This window comes from Garra rufa, chromosome 23, assembly GCF_049309525.1.
Source record: "Garra rufa chromosome 23, GarRuf1.0, whole genome shotgun sequence".
Lineage (NCBI taxonomy): Eukaryota > Metazoa > Chordata > Actinopteri > Cypriniformes > Cyprinidae > Garra > Garra rufa.
Window position 1 is genome coordinate 22,368,400 of NC_133383.1, and position 24,695 is coordinate 22,393,094.

Here is a 24,695-nt window from a genome sequence, read left to right on the forward strand (position 1 = left end):
GGTAAATACACTGAAATACGGCATCTTTGGAGATAATCGCTTTAATATATGCCTGTAGCAATTCAATCCCCCCAAACCATGTGGGTTTCTTACACTGATGTGGTTGAGGATCAGTGTCTTCTCATCACCAGAGCTGCAGCACTGCAGGGAACTGAAAACCATGTCCACCAGGAAGTCAGTGTCCTTCCTTCTGTCTTGTTTTAACCATACAGCCACTCTTCGCAGGAGAAAGTGGACAGCTGCGTTCTCAGCGAGGGGCCTGAGCTCCGGCCCCATTTCAGGCTTCATTTCCTCCGGCCTCAGCAGCACCTGGAACACCTGAGGACTCGGGAACGCCCCAAGCAGCTGAGACAAAAACCGCAGGTGCCTTTCCGACTCACGTTCGCTCACGTACACCATGTTGAGCTCCGCCAGCTGGCACACCAAATCCAGCAGGTGTCCTTTTCTCAAGGGACAGTGCTGCTCCTCCACCGCTGGAATTTCCCTAGGAGGTTCCTCCCCTTGGCCTCTTTCTTCCCTGTCCGTGAAGCAAACTTTCACAGTTTTTTTCTTCTTAATCTGTTTACTGGCACTGTTCGGGTTATGCATAATTTGCAGGAGCGACGCTATGCCCTCCAGGGTCGTTTGCTTGGCTTCTTCACAGTCTACGTAAGTTGTGCACAGGCGACCCAGACCCTCCCAGAAGTCTGACAGCAGTCTTTTAAAGGTGGGAGCCTCTTTCCCAGCCACTCGCTTTTCCCAGGACAGCAGCATATCTGAGACCTGAGGGAACAGAGGACCTGTCTGCAGCGATGGGTTTCCCAGAGCTCTGTCAATCAACGGCAGGAGCTGTGGATAGAAAGTTCAATGCATGAGACATTAGCAGATTTAGAGAGAGACCTTGTCCTTGTGGTCCACAGACCTGTTCTGAGATCAGCATGTTCTGGATGTCTCTCTGCTCCTGCTCGTCTCCGGCATTCTGCAGGATGATAAACCGAAGGCACTCCATTGTGGCAAAAATGATGGCTGCACTCTCTGAGGGACTGGTCGTGGCACGATCACTCGATAATCTGGACCAAACATAAAAGAATAAAGGAAAACATAAGTGCAAAAATACACTATCAGTCAAAAGTTTGGAATAATTATGATTTCATTAAATTTTTTTTTTTTTTTAAAGTCATCTCTTATGCCCACCAAGACTGCATGTATTTGATCAAAAATACAGTAACATTGTGAAAATACTTTTACTATTTAAAATAACTGCTTTCTATTTGAATACATTTTAAAATGTAATTTATTATTTTAATCAAAGCTAAATTTTCAGCACCATTACTCCAGGCTTCAGTGCCACATGATCCTTTAGAAATCATTCCAATATGCTGATTTGCTGTTCAAGTAACATTTTTTTATTATTATCATTATCAATATTTAAAACAGTTGAGTACCTTTTTTCAAGATTCTTTGATGAATAGAAAGATCCAAAGATTTATCTTAAATAAAAAGCTTTTGTAACATTATACACTATACCATACACTTAATTTCTATACACAATACCATACAGTTCAACAAAATAAAAATAATAAATGTTTTTTTGAGCAGCAAATCAGAATATGAGAATGATTTCTGAAAGATCATGTGACTGGAGTAGTGATGCTAAAAATTCAGCTTTGAAATCACAGGAATAAATGACATGTTAAAATATATTCAAATAGAAAACTTTTTTTTTAATAGTAAAAACAATGTACAATTTTACTGTTTTTGCTGTAGGTTGCTTCAAATAATTGCAGGTTTGCTAAGCAGAAGAGATTTCTTTAAAAAAAAAACACTGAAAATCTTTTGACTGGTAGTATATAATAAAAAGTTATTCAATTACAGTATATATATTAATTTGCATTAAAAGTTCTCCCTCATATATAAATATTATTATTATTATTATTGCGGTAAGCAAATTTAAAAAGGCAATTGTGCTGCAGGTAAATTTTTGACTATATAAATAAGAATATGACATTATTCACCCCTGTATGACAGATGTGAGGAATGTCCTAGAGAACTCCAGGTTGGGCTGTGTGACCTCTGCTGGCAGTTTGCTAAGAAGCGGGAGCAGGTTTGGATGCAGAGATGTTGCAAGACCTCGACCTCCTTCTTTAAGAAGCACCCAGAGCTTTGGCATCACGCCTTTCCTGGCACTGACATGCGTCCAGCAGTTCTGCACAGAGGTCACAGTGATTTTGACAACAGTGCTGACAACAGACAACAATAAGGTGCAATAACATTTCTATTAGACTGCATAAGATTGACACTTTCATTTTTGAATGAATATGGGCTATGGCAGAGCTGGAAAATGTCAGATTTTATGTTTTTTATTCAAAATAAATCATTACAGAAATAGTACAATCTAAAAAAATAATCAGTCTCACATCAACGCAGGACAGAATATGGAGGACCGCCTCCCACAGAGGGGGCAGCACCACTGGATCTGTGTCGTCGATTGACAGCAGCACAGCAGAACACGCTCTGGCCGCATCTGCCTGGATCAGCTGGGGTGTGTGCTCACACATTGTGGCAATCAGCTCAAAGAACGCCCCTCGAATCTAGAAAATAAAACAGACAACTCTGAATCATATTAAACCAACTGATATAAATCATCAAGGAAACAGCTAAAAACTGTGCAAAGCATATTACATTGTTAATTACATTGGTGCCCTTGGTAAATGAGTAGACCCTAAAAATTCTAAACTTTCATTGAAGTAAAACAATTGAATGTGGCAGGAAACTCACATTATGAAAAAAATGTTCTTCTCCAATGCATGCTGGCTACTATTACTGGCACCCCTAGAAATTCTTGTTAGTAAAATATCTCTGAAGTATATTCATTCATATTTACATTTTGTAGCACACTAGGGTGACTGAAATTGGATTATAGATTATAAATATGTGGAACACAAAGGCCAAATTCCCTTAATCATCTATCACAAAGAGTAAAACCAAAGAATATAGTTCTGATGTACAGAACAAGATTGTTGAGCTTCACTACATAGAAAGTGGCTGTAAGAAATTTGCTAAAGCATTGAAAATCCCCTTTTCCACCATCAGGGCAATAATTAAGAAGATCCACTCAACTAAAGATGTTACAAATCTGCCTGGAAGAGGATGTGTGTCTATATCATCCTAATGCACGGTGAGGAGGAGAGTTTGAGTGGCCAAAGACTCTCCAAAGATCACAGTTGGAAAATTGCAAAGAGGATCAGAAAGCCTAAAACAAATATATCAAACAGCCCCTGCATCACCACATGTTGTTCAAATGGGTTTAAAAAACAACAACTCCTGGCTCATCCAAAAACAAAAAAAAATCTAGCATATTCAGCTGTCAGACATGACTGAAACTTCAAATGGGACTGGCTTCTACGGTCAGATGAAAAAAAAAGAGCTTTCTATCAGCAAATCCACCAGATGGGTTTGGTGCAAACAGGGACAAAAAGTACCCCATGTCCACGGATAAATATGCTGCTGGATCTTTAATGTTGTGGGCCTATTTTTCTGCCAGAGGTCCTGGATATCTTGTTCAGATACATGGCATCATGGCCTGACTGCCTCTGTAAGAAATCTTATAATAGACCATGTTTGGATCTTCCATCAGGACAATGATTCAAAACAAACATCAAAATCAACACAAAAAATGTGTCACTGAGCACAAAATGAAGCTTCTGCCATGGCAGTCTCAGTTCCCTGATCTGAACCCTGCAGAAAATGAGTGGAGTGAATTGAAGAGAAGAACCACCAACATGGAGCTGGTATTCTGAAGGATCTGGAGAGATTCTGTATGAAGGAATGGTCTCTGATCTCTTGTCAGTTGTTCTCCAAACTCATCAGGCATTAAAGAAGAAAACTCAGAATTGTTATCTTGGGAAAAAGGCGTTGCAATAATTGGGTGCCAATAATTGTGGCTACGTAAACTAGAGAAAAACATTTATTTCAAAAAGTGAAATTTCCTTCCAACTTTCCATTGTTTTACTTCAATGAAAGGTTAGAATTTCGTACATTTTTTGAATGAAAGATTAGAAGGATAAACAATGCAGATTTACTTTCACAGCCACCTTTGCTCATATTTACCAAGGGTGCCAATATTAGTGGGCAGCACTGTACATTGCTATCTATGCAGGGTCGGAAACAGGCCCGGTTCTACGGGGGTGCTTGAGGGTGCTAAGCACCCTCAAACGAAATCAATAGCACCCTCAGTTAAAGCTGTAATAATGTCATTTTATTGCAGATTTAGATAACAATCCAGTGAGTAATCATTAAAAAAAAAAACATTTATTTTTCTGCTGTAAGCATTAAAACAATGCCCTACCATATTGTAACGCATCAAACCAGTCAATTAGAGCGTTGCATTTCAGCCTCGGCCGACTAGCCCGACTTTTTTACACCTCTAGTTGCTGGGCTTCAGGCCAATTTTCACGTCAAAGTTCAGAGGCGGACAGGCACCGGTTTTATCTGTTTTAGGTTTCTCCTTATTTTAATATTTTAGACATCCATAAATTATGGTGAAGAAAAAAATGCCGCGCTGGTGGAAACAACAGGAGACTTCACTTTCGGTTTCACTTTCGAGACCGTTACGGACAGCAGCGCAGCTGGAACAGATCCGCGCTCAAGCACACAATATGCTGAAAATTGCCACAAAGATAAATAAATAACACTGAATCTGTCGGGCCGGAAAGAGTAAAGCTTATTTAAATTATATATTAATAAACTAGTGTATTCTGAGTCAGTGTAACAAAAATCCTTTTTGGACGCGCCTTTAAAGAGAAATTTATCTTTTCGGATTACATAATGAGAGAGTTTTTGTTTTCTATTTGTTTTATTTCGTTAAGTAATAATTTAAAACTATTTTATACGTTTTTTTTTAAGTGCACACAAATAAAAGTACACCCTTTACAGTACCGAATGATGTATTAACCTACTCTTACCTTTGTGAGCAAAAATGACAGATAATTTTAAATTGCTTCCACTGAAAAAAATGCACTGGCGCCCATGTCCTGCGTCTTCAGCTTCCATTCTCTGCACAAACTATTGGATATGCGCCTAATACCGCACATTTATCTTTAGGTTTAACGTTTAAACTAACATTGTTTTATAGCCTACTTGAACTATTTCATATCTATAGATTTTATGCAAATCGTGATGATTTGAGTAGGCAAACTGATCAAATTAACAGACTGATCAGTCTACCGCTGGGCGCTGTTCCTTAAAAATAATAATAATAAAATAAAATAAAAACTTATATTTTACGAACAAAAATGCTCCAAACGTTTTTTTTCTAAATTAAGTTAATAAAAAAAAAACGAAAGTATAATCAATTTGCCATTACATACAAAAATGAAGTATTTTGATTTTAAAATAGCAACGCGCGCCATCAGTGTCGCGCCCTAATGTCGACTATGATGGTATAATGTTAGAGCACCCTCATTAATTTAGGAAGCACCCTCAGTGATTTAGTTCTGGAACCGGGCCTGGTCGGAAAGCTCTCTGATTTCATCATCTTAGTCTGAAGATGAATGTACGGGTTCTAAACAACAAGAGGGTGAGTTTCATTTTTGGATGAACTAACCCTTTAATGTTGGTGTACTAAAAAAACTTGCTTGAAATTGTAACGTCTGGTTAGGATACACCAGCTCACCTGTGGGGTCTTGTGTTTGCTATACTTCCAGAATTTGCCCTGTGTGATGAGTTGGGTCAGTCGCTCCTGTAGCACCTCTCTATCCTGCTCAGGTAAAACGGTCAGCAGTCTTTTTAGAGCCAGCAAAGAGCTGGTCAACAGACGGATGTACTTAGCCTCTCGTTCCTCCTCTGGCACACTCCTGCACAAAATTTAAACAAAATAATTTAAAATAAAATATATTCTACACATAAACTACTACTATTATTAATCAGTGCATATTATCTTAAAATATAACAAATCACCATCAGGTTATTTTTGTACATGTCATACACTTACTGAGGGTCACTGAGAGTGTCAGCTGTTTCTTTCAGCAAATTGTCTTGGAGAACCTGAGAGTCACAGAGGATATATGTAAAACTTTAGCTGAGCATGATAACGTTCAATTAAAAAACTCTGCAGAATGTAACTTTTTTCTCACGATGAGCATAGGATAAGCTTTATCTTACAGTCAATACTTCATCTTTACAGAAGCTGATGGCCTCTGGTTGTTTATTCAGGGGAAATGCGGCCTGGAAAGCAGCGCTGGCAGCCGAGGCAGCAGGAGAATATGTGTCACACTGAGAGATGAGCCAGTGACCCATGATGCTCTTCAGGTAGGGGGCCAGATTCCTCTTCACTTTTAAAACCAGCTGCTCGAAGGCCTGCTGTGTGGCCTCTCGCACACGGCGATCGTGATCCTGATTAAAATATATTATATATTAAATTGAATTGCTTAGCCAATAGAAATGAGTCATCTTTTATTTACACAATACCAAAATTAAATTCAATTAAACTAAACGTTCAAATTAAACTAGCATTCAAATATTCTTGTTGCCTCTATATAAAGTAAGTCCAAAAGAAAACATGCAGAATAGAATTTCTAATAAAAAAAAAAAATGTTTCTTTTAAAAAATATATATATAATTAAAGTAAATATAATTACACTGTGAATAAAATGTTACACTGAAAAATGTAAATAATAAAAAAAAAAAAAAAAAAAAAAAGACTTGTCATTTTTTTTTTCTTACCACTGATATTCGGCAGTATATCCGAGGCCAGTATGGGAGGACACCTTTTACAACATCAGGCTGTCGCTCTTGACACATTGCTCCAAACTCTTGCACTGCCTGAAAAACACATTAACCAGCATTTCAATTGTTACTCAAAGTTTAGTTTATAGAAATGGATATGTTTTGTATACATATGTAACAGGATTGCAAAATTCTTTGGTTTATTTACTAATACCCAAATAAAAGACTACATTTGCAATATAACTTACATATCTATTAGATTAAATCATACTGTTAAATGCTGTATTGTATTAGATGTTAAAAATCAATATTTCCAATATATTAATTGGCAGATTTAAGAGGCATAAGTGCAAAGTCATTTACTTGAATTATGCCTGTAAGTAACAAAACTTTTTGAAAAGATTTTTTTACAAAAACTAAAAACTTCAAAAACTAAAACAAATTTCTGTTTGTTTGTTTTTCCTCTTTTTTTCAGAAGCAAGAAGAAAGACAAGAATACAGGAACTTCATGTACCTTTATAACCATTACAGTCTTTAACCCTTAAAGGTATAGTTCCCTCAAAAATGAAAATTCTGTCATTAATTACTCACCTTCATGTTGTTCCAAACCCTTAAGACCTTCGTTCATCTTCAGAACACAAATTAAAATATGTTTGATGAAATCTGAGTGTTTTCTGACCCTGCATAGACAGCAACGCAACTGACACATTCAAGGCTCAGAAAGGTAGTAAGGACATTGTTAAAATAGACCATGTGACATCAGTGGTTCAACCGTAATATTATGTGCCATGATAGACTTGTGAACACGTCAACTGACACGGAAGAGAAGTAATTGTTGAATAAATGTGTTATTTTTGTTTACTATCCCTACAAAACGTATTATTGTAGCTTTATAAAATTATGGTTGAACCACTGATGTCACATGGACTATTTCAATGATGTCCTTACTACCTTTCTGGCCCTTGAACGTAATAGTTGTGTTGCTGTCTATGCAGGATCAGAAATCTCATGGATTTCATCAAAAATATCCTAATTTGTGTTTTAAAGATGAACAAGGGTCTTACAGGTTTGGAACTACATGAGGGTGAGTAATTAATGACAGAATTTTCATTTTTGGGTAAAATATTCCTTTTAAGAAAATGTGTATGGAGATCAAGATGATTTTGTTTTAAATTTTACTCATCCCTTTTCAAACGTTCGCACACTAGGCAACACTGAACTCCAAGCAATAACAAAAGATACCTTTAATTTTGTAACTGCATCTCTCTTGGACAGCTTCCGCAGAACCATGCGGAAATCTGCATCAACTAGATTGTCGATCTCCTCTGCCCCCTGCACTGCAGGTACATATCCTGGATCATTGGAGGTGGAGACACCGAATCCTACAAACCCGGGTACAATGCCACTTTCCCTGGCCAACAGATCAGCAGCTCTGCCACTGCTGGATGGCTGAAAGACAGAAAACACAGGGCTGTCACCATTACATATCCAGATGATTATAGTCCTATGGTATAGTCAGGTAACATACATGGTTGCTCAACTAATGCACTTTATGACTGATTACACTATGAACACGTGACGTCAGGACTCCAAGAACAACACAGGTTTACATAACAGTCACGATAAATTCAAAAACAAAAACGCGTGTCATATCAAACGTTTCATAAACGCTTACTTTGATCCAATAAGTGACAAGAAATACATAAAAGCAATTTGTTGTAGTGAGTTATCCATATAAGCTGTCATAGTTTACAACACTGACCAGCTACATTGGCTTGTAGCTAGAAAATGTTAATAATCAAATAACTTTCATTTGTCTTACCCGAACATTTCCTTTCGTTCTCTGTTTATTTTTGCCACCCATTTTTGTGTCGGCTAAACGTCTGCTCCTTTTCCGACTCGAGTCCAGTCACACTAGGCGCTTGGTTATGATGTCACGCTGACGTGTATTTGCGTGCGTCCAAAATACTTTACGTTACACGCGTGGAGTGTGCTGTGATCAGCAACGACAGGTATTAATGTTTTTACTATGTGGACGTTGTCGTATTCTGTATTTGTATTGAATTATTGTTTATTTCTTTAATTTACAATACCTTATTGGCAATTATTTGATAAAAAATAGGTTGTTCTCCACTTTGGTTCCTCGCGTGCTGATACTTCAGTGTGTTTCTTGTGAAAAGGATGAGCGTGGACGTGGAGCGTGTGCTGATCCAGCTCCAGGATGAGAGCGGTGAGGTGCTCGGATCCCCCTTCGATGTGCCACTGGACATCAGTCCGGATAAACTGCAGCTGGTCTGCAACGCATTGTTACAGAAGGTAGGAATAATGGACTACAGTATATACTTCATCCAGCTGTCAGAGCCCATTACGTATTGGACTAAAGTACCCATGATCTATTCTTTTAAACCCTTTTGATATATTTTTATGATAGATTTGAAACACTGTAATTGAAATACAATTGTAGTCAAAAGTTTACGTACACCTTGCAGAATCTGCAAAATGTTAATTATTTTACCCAAATAAGAGGGATCATACAAAATAGTATGTTATTTTTTTATTTAGTACTGACCTGAATAAGATATTTCACATAAAGGACATTTAAATATAGTCCACAAGAGAAAATAACAGTTTAATTTCTAAAAATGACACCGTTTAAAAGTTCACATACACTTGATTCTTAATACTATGTTGTTACCTGAATGATCATGATTCCCTTCTTTGTCCTGAACATGTTCTTCAGAAACCTTCTGAAATAGTTGCATATCAGTCTAAATCATACAGTCATTGTTGGAAAGGGTTCAAATATACAAAAATGCTGAAAAACCAAAGAATTTGTGGGTCCCGACTCCTTATATATATACAAAACTGATATATATACATCATATGACAGCTCAATAAATAAGCTTTCTATTGATGCATGGTTTGTTATGATAGGATAATATTTGGCTGAGATACATCTATTTGAAAATCTGAAATCTGAGGGTGCAAAAAAAATCTAAATACTGAGAAAATCACCTATAAAGTTGTCCAAATTAAGTTCTTAACAATGCATATTACTAATCAAAAATTACATTTTGATATATTTATAGTAGGAATTTTTCAAAAAATCTTCATGGAACATGATCTTTACTTAATTTCCTAATAATTTTTGGCATAAAAGAAAAATCAATAATTTTGACCCATACTATGCTTTTTTGCCTATTGCTACAAATATACCCCAGCGACTTAAAGTGCATATTGCAGGTTAGAGACTCCGGTGAATTAATGAATAGAAAAATAATGTAGGAACCAGATTTTCTTTAAAATATACTTCAAAATACGCTATTAAGGCTTCTAGAGACGTTTTTGTGAGAGAATTTTACTTCCGCATCTGAAAAACTGGCAAACCGGTAGTGACGTAACGAGAGGGAGAGCGGTCAATGTAAACCATAGGAAAACAATGGATCGCAATGACTGTTCGGACGCAGAGAACATTTAAAATGTTTATTTACACTTGTATGACGAACCACACACACAAATACGAGCCTGCTATGTGGCCAAGAGAGCAGGGACATGCCAGGATTAAACAGAACAACGATCAGAGGAGACAAATTAAGTTGTGGTGTGAGGAGAACAGGGCAGGTGTCTGTGAGAGATCAGTGTTAGCTGACGATATCTAATCGGGCAAAATCATAGCATTTGTAATCTAAAAGTATTGAATTCTACTTACCAGTAACACAAACGAATGATCGTTGATCAAGCGTGTCATACTCATTAATATCCGACGCAAAAGTTACGTGATATAGCGTGTTTTTATTACCGCGCGCGCGCGCGAGAGAGAGAGATAAACACCTTTTTGTTTTATTATATGCTTGTATGGGAAATACCCCCAAACTTGATGTGCTGTCTCTGACTCTGCACCCAGGCTTTGAGGCTTGCTGTCTGAAATCAAAATAGGTTCTACATACAGCTTAAATGCATCTCCAGGCCAGCCGACATGAGTAAGTTTATGGTAGATAATTTATTACTCTGAGCTAAATACTTGTACGTACAAATAAACAGTAAAATTTAATCTCAATTACAGTTCGACTATATTTAGGTGACAAATACATGTACAGTAAAACTTTTTGATGCCATTGGTATAAGACAATTAATATTGACAGCATACAGTCAAGTTGTCTGCTGGTATTCATCAGGAAGCCCTTACCTGCATGTGTTGTGTCAGCTATTAGACAGTTTACAGAGGAAGGATTACTTTATAAAGGTTTTGAATGGCCCCATTTTGGTGACAAACAATAAAAAATAATCACAATCACAAATTGTCTTACTGTATACATTTTTTATATGAAGTGTACAACATATATATCAAGCAGATCTGCATTTGGGGCTAATTCAATTCAGTTTCATTTATACAGCAATAAATCATAAATATTATTTCATAGTACTGTTAATACCCAACTTAAAACACAACATTGCAACTGTTAATATATACATGTAGATGTACAAAACATATACTACTGAAAGAAAAATATTTCAGTGTGGGTATCACACTAATGTGTTATTTTAGAGGTGGTTAATAACAGCTGGCTCCACTGCTTCAGATCTTCACACAGCCTCATGTCTTGCAATGTCTCCCAAAGCCCTATAAACACAACACATGACAATAAATTACAAATTAGCTGTGCAAACAATGTGACCAAGCTGTAACTAGACTTGATGATTATAATATTAACAAACTGAGGGTAACTGACCAGTAATGCCTTTTCCTACCGTTTTTACACGGTTCTTAAAATGATATTGCTAATGCTTACAAGCTAGCTACGGTGCTTTACAAAAACTTTTACACATCTCGTTGTCTCATTATTTAAATAAATATGTTCACGGATTTGGTATTTAGGAGAAGTTATGAGAAGAAAAACAAACTTACGGTGCAGTTCACGTTTTCGTCGAGCTGCATCTCTGATGGCTTCGGACGAACCACAGTCTGACAGCGGACCCGATGAAGCTGCTGTGTACACCGAAGGAACTGCACCGGCTCTGAGCCTCACTTGGTTCTTGCTTCAGCATCTCATGTTGAACTGCATCATATCGCCGGGATGATAATCCTCCAGTGTAAAGTGAACGCGTTTTTCGAAGCAGATGCATTAGTATAGGCCAGTCACTTCATCCGCACAAACGCACCCATATACGGAAGATAGCACCGTTCTTTTTATTGTAAGTAAAGCCGTGGACACGATGTCCTGACAGGCTGGAGTTTGTGCAGCCTCCATAAACACAATAATTTACCATGACGATGATCAATTGAAATTAAAAATAACTACTGAAAACACACTAACTCACGACTGCTCCTACTGAATAGCAACAGAGCTTGGCGAACGACTCCCTCTCGTGACGTCATATGACGCGGTGTGGAAAAAAAAGTTGTTTTTGAGAGCGGTCAAGGAAACCGTCACTTTGTCTTCTAAATTTGTGCCCTTAGGTCTTGTAAAATATTTTCAAATAGTGCATTAACGGTTCGTATAGTATTTTCATTCACGAATATATGTTTATCTCGAATTTTTTTTTAACCTGCAATATGCACTTTAAGACTGGTTTTGTATATATATATATATATATATATATATATATATATATTAGGGCCGGGACTTTAACACGTTAATTTAGATAAATTAATTACACAAAAATAACGCGTTAAAAATAACGCGTTAAAAATTTTTTAACACATTTTAATCGCACTAAGTTTTGCACCGCGGAACGTTTATCACTGGATGAGATTCGGCGGACCGATTATACTGGAGCACAAACTAGCGTTCAGACAAGCCAAAGAACTTATACCAAAGAAGCTGCATCCGTTCTAAATAGTATTGTATGTCCCAAATCGTAGTATGTTTAAAAAGCATTCCAAAGATTCCCGGATGGTCTACTACTTAACGATCAATGCACACTCTTAACTGCCAATATTGCCCGCAACACACTGCGCCGTGAACGAGGATTCGATTAGAACTACAAACACGCATAAAAAGTGTTAAAAAACTACAAACATGGAGGATATACGCGACCAACGGACAGGTAGAGAAAGGGGTTTGAGTGATAAATAATCAGTGTGTAACCTGATAAAAACTATTTTTTAAATGTTATCCGCGTTATATTCCATGTGCAGCAACATTTATAATGATAGGTTTGGTCATTAACGTTTAAATGCATAATTAAGCAAACACAAGAGCAGAGTTCTCGGAATGAAAGACTGGTTAAAGAACGTGCCTCTTGTTACACATAATTGCAATCTTGCACTGGTCTGTTGGACTTGGTTGAACAAAAATAAACAATATTTTGTTACTTAAGCTTATGTATTCAGTCATTATTCAATGGTATACTAAAAATCCATGTAAAAATCTTAATTCTCACTGTTCTCAGGTCAAATATTTACATGCGATTAAAATGCGATTAATTTCGATTAATTAATTACAAAGCCTCTAATTAATTAGATTAAATTTTTTAATCGAGTCCCGGCCCTAATATATATATATATATATATATATATATATATATATATAATGTGTTATAAGTCTCTTCTGCTCACCTGCGTTTATTTGATCGAAAGTACAGCAATACCAGTACAATTTCTAAATATTTGTACTATTTAAATTTAGTGTTTTCTATTTGGATGCATTTTAAAATGTAATTTATTCCTGTGATTTTTATCGATCTTGCCAAGGCGTTTGACTCTGTCAGTCATCGTATTCTTATTGGCAGACTCAACAGCCTTGGTTTTTCAAGTGACTGCATTGCTTGGTTCTCCAACTATTTCTCAGATAGAGTTCAGTGTGTAAAATCGGAGGGTCTGCTGTCCAGTCCTATGGAAGTCTCTATGGGGGTGCCCTAGGGTTCAATTCTTGGGCCAACCATATTTTCTATATACATTAATGATGTTGCTAGGGCTGCTGGTGATTCGCTGATCCATTTGTATGCAGACGACACCATTTTATATACATCTGGCCCTTCTTTGGATTCTGTGTTAATTAACCTTCAAACTAGTTTCAATGCCATACAATACGCTTTCCGTGATCTCCAACTGCTTTTAAATGCTAGTAAGACCAAATGCATGCTTTTTAACCGAACACTGCCCATAGCGGCAAACCAGGCTTCCATCACTACTCTTGACGGGGCTGATTTAGAGTATGTGGACTCTTACAAATATTTAGGTGTCTGGTTAGACTGTAAACTTAATTTCCAGATTCATATTAACTATCTCCAATCCAAAATTAAATCTAGAATTGGCTTCTTATTTCGTCATAAAGCATCCTTCACTTATGCTGCCAAATACGCCCTTGTAAAACTTAGTATTCTACCAATCTTTGATTTTGGCGATGTTATCTATAAAATAGCCTCCAAAACTGCTTAGTAAACTGGATGTAATTTATCATAGTGCTATCTGTTTTGTTACTAAAGCTCCTTACACTGCTCATCATTGGGACCTTTATTCTTTTATTGGTTGGCTCTCACTATATACTCGTCGCCGAATTCATTGGCTTCAAGTCATTTATAAGTCTTTATTAGGCATATCTCCGCCCTATCTCAGCTCCCTGGTAACCATAGCAACATCTACTCGTAGTATGCGCTCTACCGGGTATATTTTACTGGCTGTCCCTAAAGCTTATACCTCTTTTGGTCACCGTTCCTTCCAGTTCTCTGCTGCCTATGACTGGAATGAATTGCAAAAATCCTTGAAACTAGAGGTTCCTATTTCTCTCACTGACTTTAAGCGTCAGCTGTCAAAACTGTTTACTGATCACTGCACCTGTTTATAGCTTCTTATTTCTATTTATTGTGTATTGTATTTTTAGTTGACTCCATTGTTTGCATTTTCATATTTTCAGTGTTAATTTAGTGTAAATCTGTAATTTATTTTGTAACTATGGCCTATTTATTTCCCTATTTTCTTAATTATATTGTATTTTGTATTATATTTTGCTTTTTTATATATGGATTGGTTTATTGATTGTACGTTTATTTATTTCTATGTGCAACTCTGTGTTGTTGTTTTCGTCGCACTGTTTAGCTTTGTCTTGGCCAGGTCGCAGTTGTAAATGAGAACTTGTTCTCAACTGATTTTGTCTGGTTAAACAAAGGTTAAATAAAATAAAAATAAATAAAGCTACATTTTTAGCATCATTACTGCAGTCACATGATCCTTTAGAAATCATTCAAATAATCTGATCTGCTGGTCAAAAATGTTTTAAATATTGATAATAATAATAAATATTTCTTGAACAGCAAATCAGCACATTAAAATGATTTCTGAAGGATCATATGACACTGAAGAAGCTTTGAACACATGAATAAATTACATTTTAAAATATTTTTAAATAGAAATCAGTTATTTTAAATAGTAAAAATATTTCAAAATTGTACTGTTTTTGCTGTACTTCAGCAAAAAAAAGGATCAAATAGATGCAGGCTTGGTGAGTAGAAGAGACTTCCTTGAAATAAAAAATAAACATAGTACTGTTAAAATATTCTTGTTATTTGACAATTACCCATTACATCAGCACGCATTGTTTAATAGTGTGTATTCTGTATAATAGCTTAGCTTTAAAAAAAAATAGTACATTGCTTTGGATGACTAGAGGCTAGTTATGAATGAATCAGGTTATGATTTAAGGCAAATTGTATTGTTTCATAAACTATTTTTTGTCTTTCTACAGGAGGACCCTGTGCCCTTCCTGTTCTTTGTGAAAGATGCAGAGGTGGTATCATCCCTGGGCTCCTGTGTGCAGACATTGGGTCTGGAGACTGAGCAGGTGCTGCCGGTTGTGTATCAGCCACAGGCCGTGTTTCGTGTGCGGGCTGTGGCTCGATGCACCAGCTCTTTGGAGGGCCACACAGAGGCCGTCATTTCTGTGGCTTTTAGCCCTACAGGAAAGTAAGTGAATTAAACAGTAACATTACAGACACATAAATGTATAACATATCAGGCTGCATGCATCCAAATAAAGCTTACTTTTTTAATTTGGGAATGTTACTCAGATATCTTGCCAGTGGATCTGGGGATACGACAGTGAGGTTTTGGGATCTGAGCACAGAAACGCCACACCACACTGCTAGGGGTCAGTTTTTCACTCAGTTATATGAAATACAGGAAATCTGTAAGTAAAACCATGCATCTGACATTTTGTCCATCATGTTTTAAGGACACACACATTGGGTTTTGTCCATTGCCTGGTCTCCAGATGGCAAGAAACTAGCATCAGGATGCAAAAACAGTCAGGTGAGCATATCATGTTTATTATAAGTCAGAGTGAATGTTCTTTAGGTCTAACATGTTGATTAATACCTGCTGTGATCTTTGCAGATCTTCTTGTGGGATCCGATCACAGGAAGTCAGATCGGAAAGACCTTGACGGGACATACGAAGTGGATCACCTGGCTGTCCTGGGAACCTCTCCACCTGTGAGTTTTGATAAATTCATTTGCCTTTTAATCAGAGTATGTTTTATATTTGTTAATTTGCATGTGTTCATTTTGTTATTTTAGCTCTACAGTGAATTTGTGATCAAATTTATTATTAATTAAAATAACTTTTTTTGAATTTAATATTACTGTAATATACACTACCAGTCAAAAGTTTTTGAACAGTACATTTTTTTAAAAGAAATCTCTGCATTTATTTCTCTGCTTTCTATTTTAAAACGTAATTTATTCTTGTGATCAAAGCACAATTTTCAGCATCATTACTCCAGTCTTCAGTGTCACATGATCATTTGGAAGTCATTCTAATATTTTTTTTAGGATTCTTTGATGAATAGAAAGATCCAAAGATCAGCATTTATCTGAAATGAAGACATTTTTTTGACATTATACACTATATCATTCAAAAGTTTGGAGTCAGTATAATTTTTTATTGTTATTTTTTTAATTGTTGTTAAAAAAGGATGCCTTAAATTGATCAAAAGTGATGATAAAGACGGTTTCTATGCTGTTCTTCTGAACTTTCTATTCATTAAAGAAACCTGAAAGGATATTAGAATAATTTCTGAAACATCATGTCACTGGTGTAATGATGCTACAATTCAGCTTTGAAATCACAGGAATAAATTACATTTTAAAAATATATTCAGATATACAAATAGTAATTTTAAATAGTAAAAATAATTCAGAATTTTACAGTTTTTGCTGTACTTTGGATCAAATAAATGCAGGCTTGGTGAGCAGCAGAGACTTCTTTTTAAAAACATTAAAAATCTTACTGTTCACTAACTTTTGACTGGTAGTGTAATTATTTTAATAATATGATATAGTTAACTATTTAATACTGTTTTTTTTTACTCTGTAACACAAAGTCAGTAAAGTCCTATTATTAAAATGAACTAACAATGATCAACTCATTTATTACAGTGTTTATTAATCCTTGGTAATGTTAGTTACTAAATAGCTGTTCATTGTTAGTTCATATTAGCTTAGGTCTGTTAATGTTAACCAGTTAATAAACGTTAAGAATTAGTTTTCATTCTTAGTTCATGTTAACAAAAAGGACCTTATTGCAAAGTGTTATCTTTAATTCAATTATAATTCTGAACACTTTATAATAAAATAACATGCTGATTTATCACAGGAACCCAGAGTGTCGGTATTTGGCTAGCACCAGTAAAGACTGTTCAATTCGGATCTGGGATACAGTTTTGGGCCGCTGTGATAAGATCCTGACTGGCCACACACACTCCGTGACGTGCGTAAAATGGGGAGGTGATGGTCTCCTGTACACCTCATCTCAAGACAGAACCATTAAAGTCTGGAGAGCCAAAGATGTAAGCTGTGTCCATTTGTGATGGATCAAATATAGCTTGAAACTACTTACTAGGGTGTTTGACTAAATTATGGTGTTCATCTGTTCTCGCCTGTGCTGTAGGGGGTTCAGTGTCGTACATTACAAGGTCACGCTCACTGGGTCAACACCCTGGCCCTCAGCACCGACTACGTTCTCCGCACAGGAGCGTTTGAGCCGGCTACTGCAACCATAAACCCTCAGGATCTCACTGGTTCATGTATGTTTCAACACTAACCCAAACTTGTGAACTAGATGTAATATGGATCATTTTATAAATGTTTCAGTTTCTGCTTTCCACAGTGGAAGAGATCAAGGAAAAGGCTTTGAAGCGCTATAACAATGTCAGAGTGAGTGAGACCAGTCTATATACAGTTTTGACCTGTAAGAGAAGGAGTTTGTGTACAAACCTGAACATTTGATCTTCTTCAGGGTGATGGTCATGAGAGGCTGGTGTCAGGATCAGACGATTTCACAATGTTTTTATGGAATCCAGCGGAGGAGAAGAAGCCAGTGGCCCGTATGACGGGTCACCAAGCGCTGGTCAATGAGGTGCTATTCTCACCAGATACACGGTTGATCGCTAGCGCTTCCTTCGATAAGTCTATAAAGATCTGGGACGGAAAGACAGGAAAGTAAGTAGGGTGAAAAAAAAATAGATACAAAATAAGTTTAAAAGATTAGATTTTTAATGTTTTTTTTAAAGAAGTCTCTTCTGCTCACCAAGCCTGCATTTATTTGATCCAAAGTACAGCAAAACAGTAAAATGTTGAAATATTTGTACTATTCAAAATAACTGTTTTTTTATTTGAATATATTTTAAAATATAATTTATTCCTGTGATTTCAAAGCTGAATTTGTAGCATCATTACTTTAGTCACATGATCCTTCAGAAATCATTCTAATATTCTGATTTGCAACTAAAAAAAAATGTATTGTTATTATGTTGAAAACAGCTGGGTAGAAGGTTTTCAGGTTTCTTTGATGAATAGAAAGTTCAGAAGAACAGCATTTATATGTAATACAAATCTTTTGTAACATTGTCTTTATCATCACCTTTGATCAATTTAAAGCATTCTTGCTAAATAAATAATTTAAAAAATAATAATTTCTAAAATTTCTTTCCAAAAAAAAAAAAAAAACATTATACTGACTCCAAGCTTTTGAATGGTATAGTGTATAATGTTACAAAAGCTTTTTATTTCAGATAAATGCTGATCTTTTGATCTTTCTATTCATCAAAAAATCCTGGGGAAAAAAAAGTACTCAACTGTTTTAAATATTGACGATGATCATAATAATAATAAATGTTTCTTGAACAGCAAATCAGCATATTAGAATGATTTCTGAAGGATCATGTGACACTGAAGACTGGAGTAATGATGCTGAAAATGTAGCTTTGATCACAGGAATAAATTATGTTTTAAAATATATTCAAATAGAAAACCGTTATTTTAAATAGTAAAAATAGTTCACAATATTACTGCTTTTGCTGTATTGTGGATCAAATAAATGCAGGCTTGGTGAGCAGAAGAGACTTATTTAAAGAAACATTACAAATCTCACAGTTCAAAAACTTTCGACTGGTAGCGTAAATACATTTTTATACAAACTTAAAGAAATAATTTACCCCAAAATTAAATTAGGTCATCATTTAATCACCCTCAAGTTGTAACAAAGTTGACAGTAGCCATTCCTTTCCATACATAGTATGGAAAAAATACTATGGAAGTCAATGGCTACCATCAACTGTTTGGTTACTTTGTTTGGCATTCTTCAAAATATGTTCTTTTGTGTTCAACAGAAGAAGAAAAAAAAAACTCATACATGTGTGTAAATGATGACAGAATTGTAATTTTTGGGTGAACTATCCCTTTAAATAACAGTATATGTTTCCTGTTATAAAAGCTGGATGCCACTTACACATGCAACATTGTGAGGTCAGGTGACAAAAATGCTTGCTTATTGTTGTGTATCAAACTGTTTCTCATACTATTTTACGATATGTGACCCTGGACCACAAACCAGTCATAAGGATCAATTTTATAAAATTGAGATTTATACATCATATGAAAGAACTAGGGATGCACCGAATATTCGGCCACCGAAATTTTTCGGCCGAAAGACTTTTATCACCGAAACAACTCGGCCGAAACAGTATGTTGACGCAAACAGAAACCGCAGCCTGCACGTGCTTGTCTGAAGCAACACATCTGCGGTGTGGACGTATTTCAGTATATCTGAGAAAGACCCACGGATAGCGATTTGCAAAACATGTCAAGCCGAAATTTCAAGAGGGGGTGTGTCTGCAGTGGTGCGTGCAGCCAGAGATGAGAGCAGAGAAAGAGACAGATGTAGCTTTCAGTGAGTGAAAAACAATGGCTTTACGTTGGTGTTACGTCACAATATTTTAAAGATATGCCTTTTCAATATACTGTATTTTTATAAATATTTATGTTTTAAAAAATGGAGGTGAGCCAATGGATATCACACAAGCAACGTGAAAACTGCGCAATATGTTAAAGCGAAGTAAAAACTGACAGTGCTTTCAGCATCTGACGTGCATTCTCTCAGAGACAATGAGAGACGATTATACTTTATATGCTGATATTAATTTAGTCCCCTAATATTTTTCTTGTGCCCTGAACATGGTGGGAAAAAAATGAAAAGAAACGTATTTTGTGTAAGGGTTGTTTTTTTTGAAAGACTTAAATAAAGCTCTTAATTTTCATTGGCGACTGCAGTGTTATTTAGGGGTTAAGAAAGTCTTCATTATGATTTCAGGTGGTCTTAAATGTGGGGACTGAAAGACAAGAATTGCGATGAAACTTCAAAAGGCTATTCATTGAATAAATATGTGTACCAATCTGACAGCGCCTCCTGCTGGAAGAGAAACACATGAGTTGTAAATGTAAACTGATGGATCCACAAGATAATGTGTTTTAAAAATGTATACAAAGGCTGTAAAATATATGTATATGTTATTTAAGTAATATAATATTTGATTGATAATAATTGTTTAAATTAATATAATTGATTTATTCTTTGAAACTTTAATATTAATTTATGCAATTGCAATGCCTTGATTTTAGTAAGATTAGTACACGGTCATAGCCATAAATTCAATGGTACTAATAATTGCCATAATTCTTCCGGTGTTTCGGTTTTCGGCCTTGGTTTCCTCTTTTTCGGTTTTCGGCCAAGAATTTTCATTTCGGTGCATCCCTAGAAAGAACAATATTTGGTCAGGATACAACTATTTAAAAAACTGGAATCAATCAAAATATTAAGAAAATCGCCTTTAAAGTTGTTCAAATTAAGTACCTAGCAATGCATATTTCTAATCAAAAATTAAGTTTTGATATATTTATGGTAAGAAAATTTACAAAATATCTTCATGGAACATCTTTACTTAATATACTAATGATTTTTGGCACAAAAGAAAAATCGATAATTTTGACACATACAATGTATTTTTGGCTGTTGCTACAAATATACCTGTGCCACTTAAGGCTGGTTTTGTGGTCCAGGGTCACATATAGTAGGCATTACACCAGTATTTCATTAAATGGATTCATAGTGACACAGACCTATAGTGTACTTCTTGTAGTGTACACTAGAGGGCACTCGAATCGCATCAGCTTCCATATTTTGCTTACCTGCACATGGCAACAACCCAGAGTTTCTTGAAATATAACATGTCATTATGTTTTCTCTGACCTCGTTAGAAAGTGTTTTAAAGAACTGTAAGATTCTTTTTTTGTTTTTCCAGGTACCTGACCTCACTGCGCGGTCATGTCGGGCCAGTGTACCAGGTGGCGTGGTCGGCAGACAGCCGTCTGTTGGTCAGCGGCAGTAGTGACAGCACACTAAAGGTGTGGGACATCAAGAAAGGCAAACTGAATGCAGATCTGCCTGGCCACGCTGATGAAGTGAGACACTAAATGGATTTAGTTCAGAGGTTGAAGTCTTACACAAGGGGCACAGCTTTAGAACAGCTTTTATTCAGGATGCCTACACCAGTTCTTTTAGTAGCATTAATTATAATATTATATATTATAATATTTACTATATAGCTTTGTTTTTATTTTAGTTTTAGGGAATTGTAGTACTTCAACTTATATGTATTTACTTAATATTGTTCTCCAGGTAATTTTTTTTCTACTAGATAAAAAAAAAATCACCTAAAATTAATATTGTATTTAATAACAGCTTTAATTCAACTTATTTGCTTTTATGATTTTTTTATATTTCTATATAGCTTTACATTATTTTAATTTTAGTTTTAAGAATTTGTTAACTAACATCAAATAACATATTTCATTTTGTTAATCTAATTAATTAATCTAAAATTAATTATCTTTATTTAGTATAATATTTTTGTTATGGACTTTTGACATTTTTTTTTTACATTTATTTCTGTTTTAGGAATTGTAGTACTTCAACTATTTACTTCATATTGTTGCCAAGACAACATTTCAACCCCGTTTCTACTAGTTTAATTTTTTCATCCAAAATTAACATTTCATTTTATAACAGCTTGATTTCAGTTTTCATTTTAAGTTTTACTAATTTTATGTGCTTTTGTTCTTTTCATTAGTTTTTACATTTCTATTTAACTCTTTTTTTATTTTAGAAATTTATAGTTATTCAACTTTAAAATATTTATTTCATTTTGTTGCCAAGGTAACATTTCTCATTTTTATAATTATTTTTTTAAACTAAATTTTTCAGCTTTATTTAAATTTCAGTTCTAATATTTATGTTATGGGTTTTGACATTTTTTCTGTATAGATATAATTTATTTCTGTTTTAGGTTTAGGAATTAGATGCATTTACTTTAGATTGTTTCCAAAGCAACATTTCTATTTTTTTTTTCCCCCATTTCTCCTAGTTTTTAATTTCTTTCATCCCAAATTAATATTTTATAACAGCTTTATTTAGGTTTCATTTTAAGTAAGTATTAATTTAGTTTTTGCTATTTTTATTAGTTTTTGTTTATATTTCTATATAGCTTTAAAAAAATTTTACGTTTTAGTAATTCAACTAACATCAAATAACATATTTAATCTTTTTTGCCAAGTTAACTTTTCTGATTTTTGTTTTATTTTTTACTTAATTTTTCAATCTTAAATTAATTACTTTATATCAGCTTTATTTAAATTTCAGTTATAATATTTTTTGTTATGAGCTTTTGATTTTTTTTTTTTCTCTGTGTAGCTGATTTATTTCTGTGTTAATTTTAGGAATTGTAGTACTTCAACCTAGATGTAATTAGTTTATTATTATTGTGTAATTTATTATTGCCAAGGCAACATTTCTGCTGTTTTACTAATTTTATGTGCTTTTGTCATGTTTTTTTTTTTTATATTAGTTTAATTAAATTTCAGTTATAATATTTTTGTTTTGGGCTTTTGACATTTTTATCTTTTTTAAAGTGTAGCTTTAATTTATTTCTATTTTAGTTTTAGAAATTGTAGTACTTCAACTACTTCAAAGTAGATTTACTTCATATTGTTGCCAAGGCAACATTTTTACTTTTTTCCCCCTATTTCTACTAAAAAAAAAAATTATCTAAAATTAATATTTTATAACAGCTTTATTTCAATTTCATTTGAAGTTTTACTAACTTTGTGCTTTTGTCTTTTTGATTAGTTATTTCTATTTCTATGTAGCTTTATTTTATGAATTTTAGTTATTCAACCTTATAGTTTATTTTAGTTGCCAAGGCAATAATTCTATTTTTTTTTAACTTAATTTTTAATCTAAAATGAATTTGCTTTGTTTCAGCTTTATTTAAATTTCAGTAATAATATTTTTGTTATGGGCTTCTGACATTTTTATTAGGTTTTTTTTTTTTTGTGTGTAGCTTTAATTTATTTCTATTTTAGGTTTAGGAATTGTAATACTTCAACATTTATTTTAATCAGCTGCCACGGTAATAGTTCTAAATGTGAAGGTTTTTTTAATTATTTACATTTCACCTACAATTAACATTTTATATCACATTTATTTAAATTATTAAAAGCTTTTTTTTGTTTTTAGTAATTAGTAATTTAGTAATATAGAACAGAAACAACACAGACCTACGTACATTTTTAAATTAAAATATATATTTTTAACTAAATATTAGGACTCACAGTCTTATTAACCTGAACCTTCCAGGGAATTTTTAAATTGTGATTAAATAAGGGGGGAGGGGGATCTTAAAAATGCATGGAAGAATACTTAAAGTAAATGAGCCTACATTTTTGCTTATTTTCTATATTCTATATTTTCAAACCATATCTTTATAAAATAGTTAAACAGTAACTTACCACATCAAGAGATGACTTTTGACAGGTCACCAAATACATTAGCAACAGCATACCACTGCCCTTTGCCTGGATAAACACCACTGATCTAGTTTTTCTTCATTGCTCAGGTTTTTGCAGTTGACTGGAGTCCGGACGGACAGAGAGTAGCCAGCGGTGGAAAAGACAAGTGTTTAAGGATGTAAGTGACCCTACATCCTGTCAGATTATTTATTTCCACACACACACACAATGCGGTGTGTCACACCACCTGGTACAAACACCTGGCATGTCTTATCTTCTTTTCCCCTTCAGATGGAGGAAGTAACCCAGAGAAACCAGCGGCCCCTGGCTCTGCACGCAACAACCAATCAGGCGTCTCGAAACATCGCCCCACAGGATAGTGGACACCAGTGTGGGAGCATTAAGCCTTAGCCTATTTGTCCAACGAAACCGCTTCGACAGCATCACAATAGCTGACATATAATGCTCTCTGATGTTGTTGGGCCAGATAGCGGGCAGATAAAACGCTGCCTTTTTTTTTTTGCCTGATACCCCACTCAAATGAGCAAGTGCCCTGTGGAAGTGCAGGCGAACTGACCCAGTCTAATCTGTGTAATCTTTCTCACACACATTCTTTGTAATTAACTTAATCCCTAATGCCGTGATACAAGCGGCATTAACTGGGTCTGTTCCAGCGCCGAGAGATAACCAGCGTCGTCACAGTGGACCGTACTACGTCAGCAGAGACGCTTTCTCATTTAACAAGCAGTAAAAGATTTTATGGGATCCGTTTTGTGAATGTGTGGCTTTCTTATCTCGAATGAACAACTGTAGAGCATCAAAAGCAGTTTGTTGTTATCGCACAACACGTGTATGTTGTTAAGAGTCTTAAG

The 24,695-nt window shown here is 35.0% G+C and overlaps 2 protein-coding genes across 2 annotated transcripts in view; one reads left to right on the top strand and one right to left on the bottom strand.

The window, feature by feature from the left end:
- Positions 1 to 8,630, bottom strand: part of ltn1 (listerin E3 ubiquitin protein ligase 1) — a 35,346-nt gene extending 26,716 nt beyond the window's left edge. Inside the window, exons 1-10 of the mRNA XM_073829331.1 lie at positions 8,528 to 8,630; positions 7,948 to 8,154; positions 6,703 to 6,801; positions 6,142 to 6,372; positions 5,972 to 6,024; positions 5,654 to 5,834; positions 2,397 to 2,570; positions 1,995 to 2,185; positions 902 to 1,049; positions 94 to 828 (exon numbers count right to left, since the gene is read on the bottom strand). Of these exons, the coding sequence (XP_073685432.1) occupies positions 94 to 828; positions 902 to 1,049; positions 1,995 to 2,185; positions 2,397 to 2,570; positions 5,654 to 5,834; positions 5,972 to 6,024; positions 6,142 to 6,372; positions 6,703 to 6,801; positions 7,948 to 8,154; positions 8,528 to 8,569 (2,061 nt within the window). The 5' untranslated portion in view covers positions 8,570 to 8,630. The remainder of the gene's footprint in view (positions 1 to 93; positions 829 to 901; positions 1,050 to 1,994; positions 2,186 to 2,396; positions 2,571 to 5,653; positions 5,835 to 5,971; positions 6,025 to 6,141; positions 6,373 to 6,702; positions 6,802 to 7,947; positions 8,155 to 8,527) is intronic.
- Positions 8,631 to 8,660: 30 nt separating this feature from the next.
- On the top strand, positions 8,661 to 24,588 carry nle1 (notchless homolog 1 (Drosophila)). Its single transcript, XM_073829458.1, has 13 exons — positions 8,661 to 8,717; positions 8,886 to 9,021; positions 15,390 to 15,607; positions 15,712 to 15,791; positions 15,876 to 15,952; positions 16,037 to 16,134; positions 17,297 to 17,489; positions 17,591 to 17,726; positions 17,810 to 17,856; positions 17,939 to 18,141; positions 21,279 to 21,438; positions 23,931 to 24,001; positions 24,115 to 24,588. The coding sequence occupies exons 2-13, from the start codon at positions 8,887 to 8,889 to the stop codon at positions 24,125 to 24,127; spliced, it is 1,431 nt and encodes a 476-aa protein (XP_073685559.1). The 5' UTR covers positions 8,661 to 8,717; position 8,886; the 3' UTR covers positions 24,128 to 24,588.
- Positions 24,589 to 24,695: the final 107 nt, after the last annotated feature.

Excerpts from the sequence above, each read along its gene's own strand:
- nle1 (XM_073829458.1), top strand. The coding sequence starts at position 8,887 with ATGAGCGTGGACGTGGAGCGTGTGCTGATCCAGCTCCAGGATGAGAGC. Across the intron at positions 15,608-15,711 it reads GCTTTTAGCCCTACAGGAAA|ATATCTTGCCAGTGGATCTG; the intron begins GTAAGTGAATTA and ends AATGTTACTCAG. Across the intron at positions 21,439-23,930 it reads TGCCTGGCCACGCTGATGAA|GTTTTTGCAGTTGACTGGAG; the intron begins GTGAGACACTAA and ends TTCATTGCTCAG.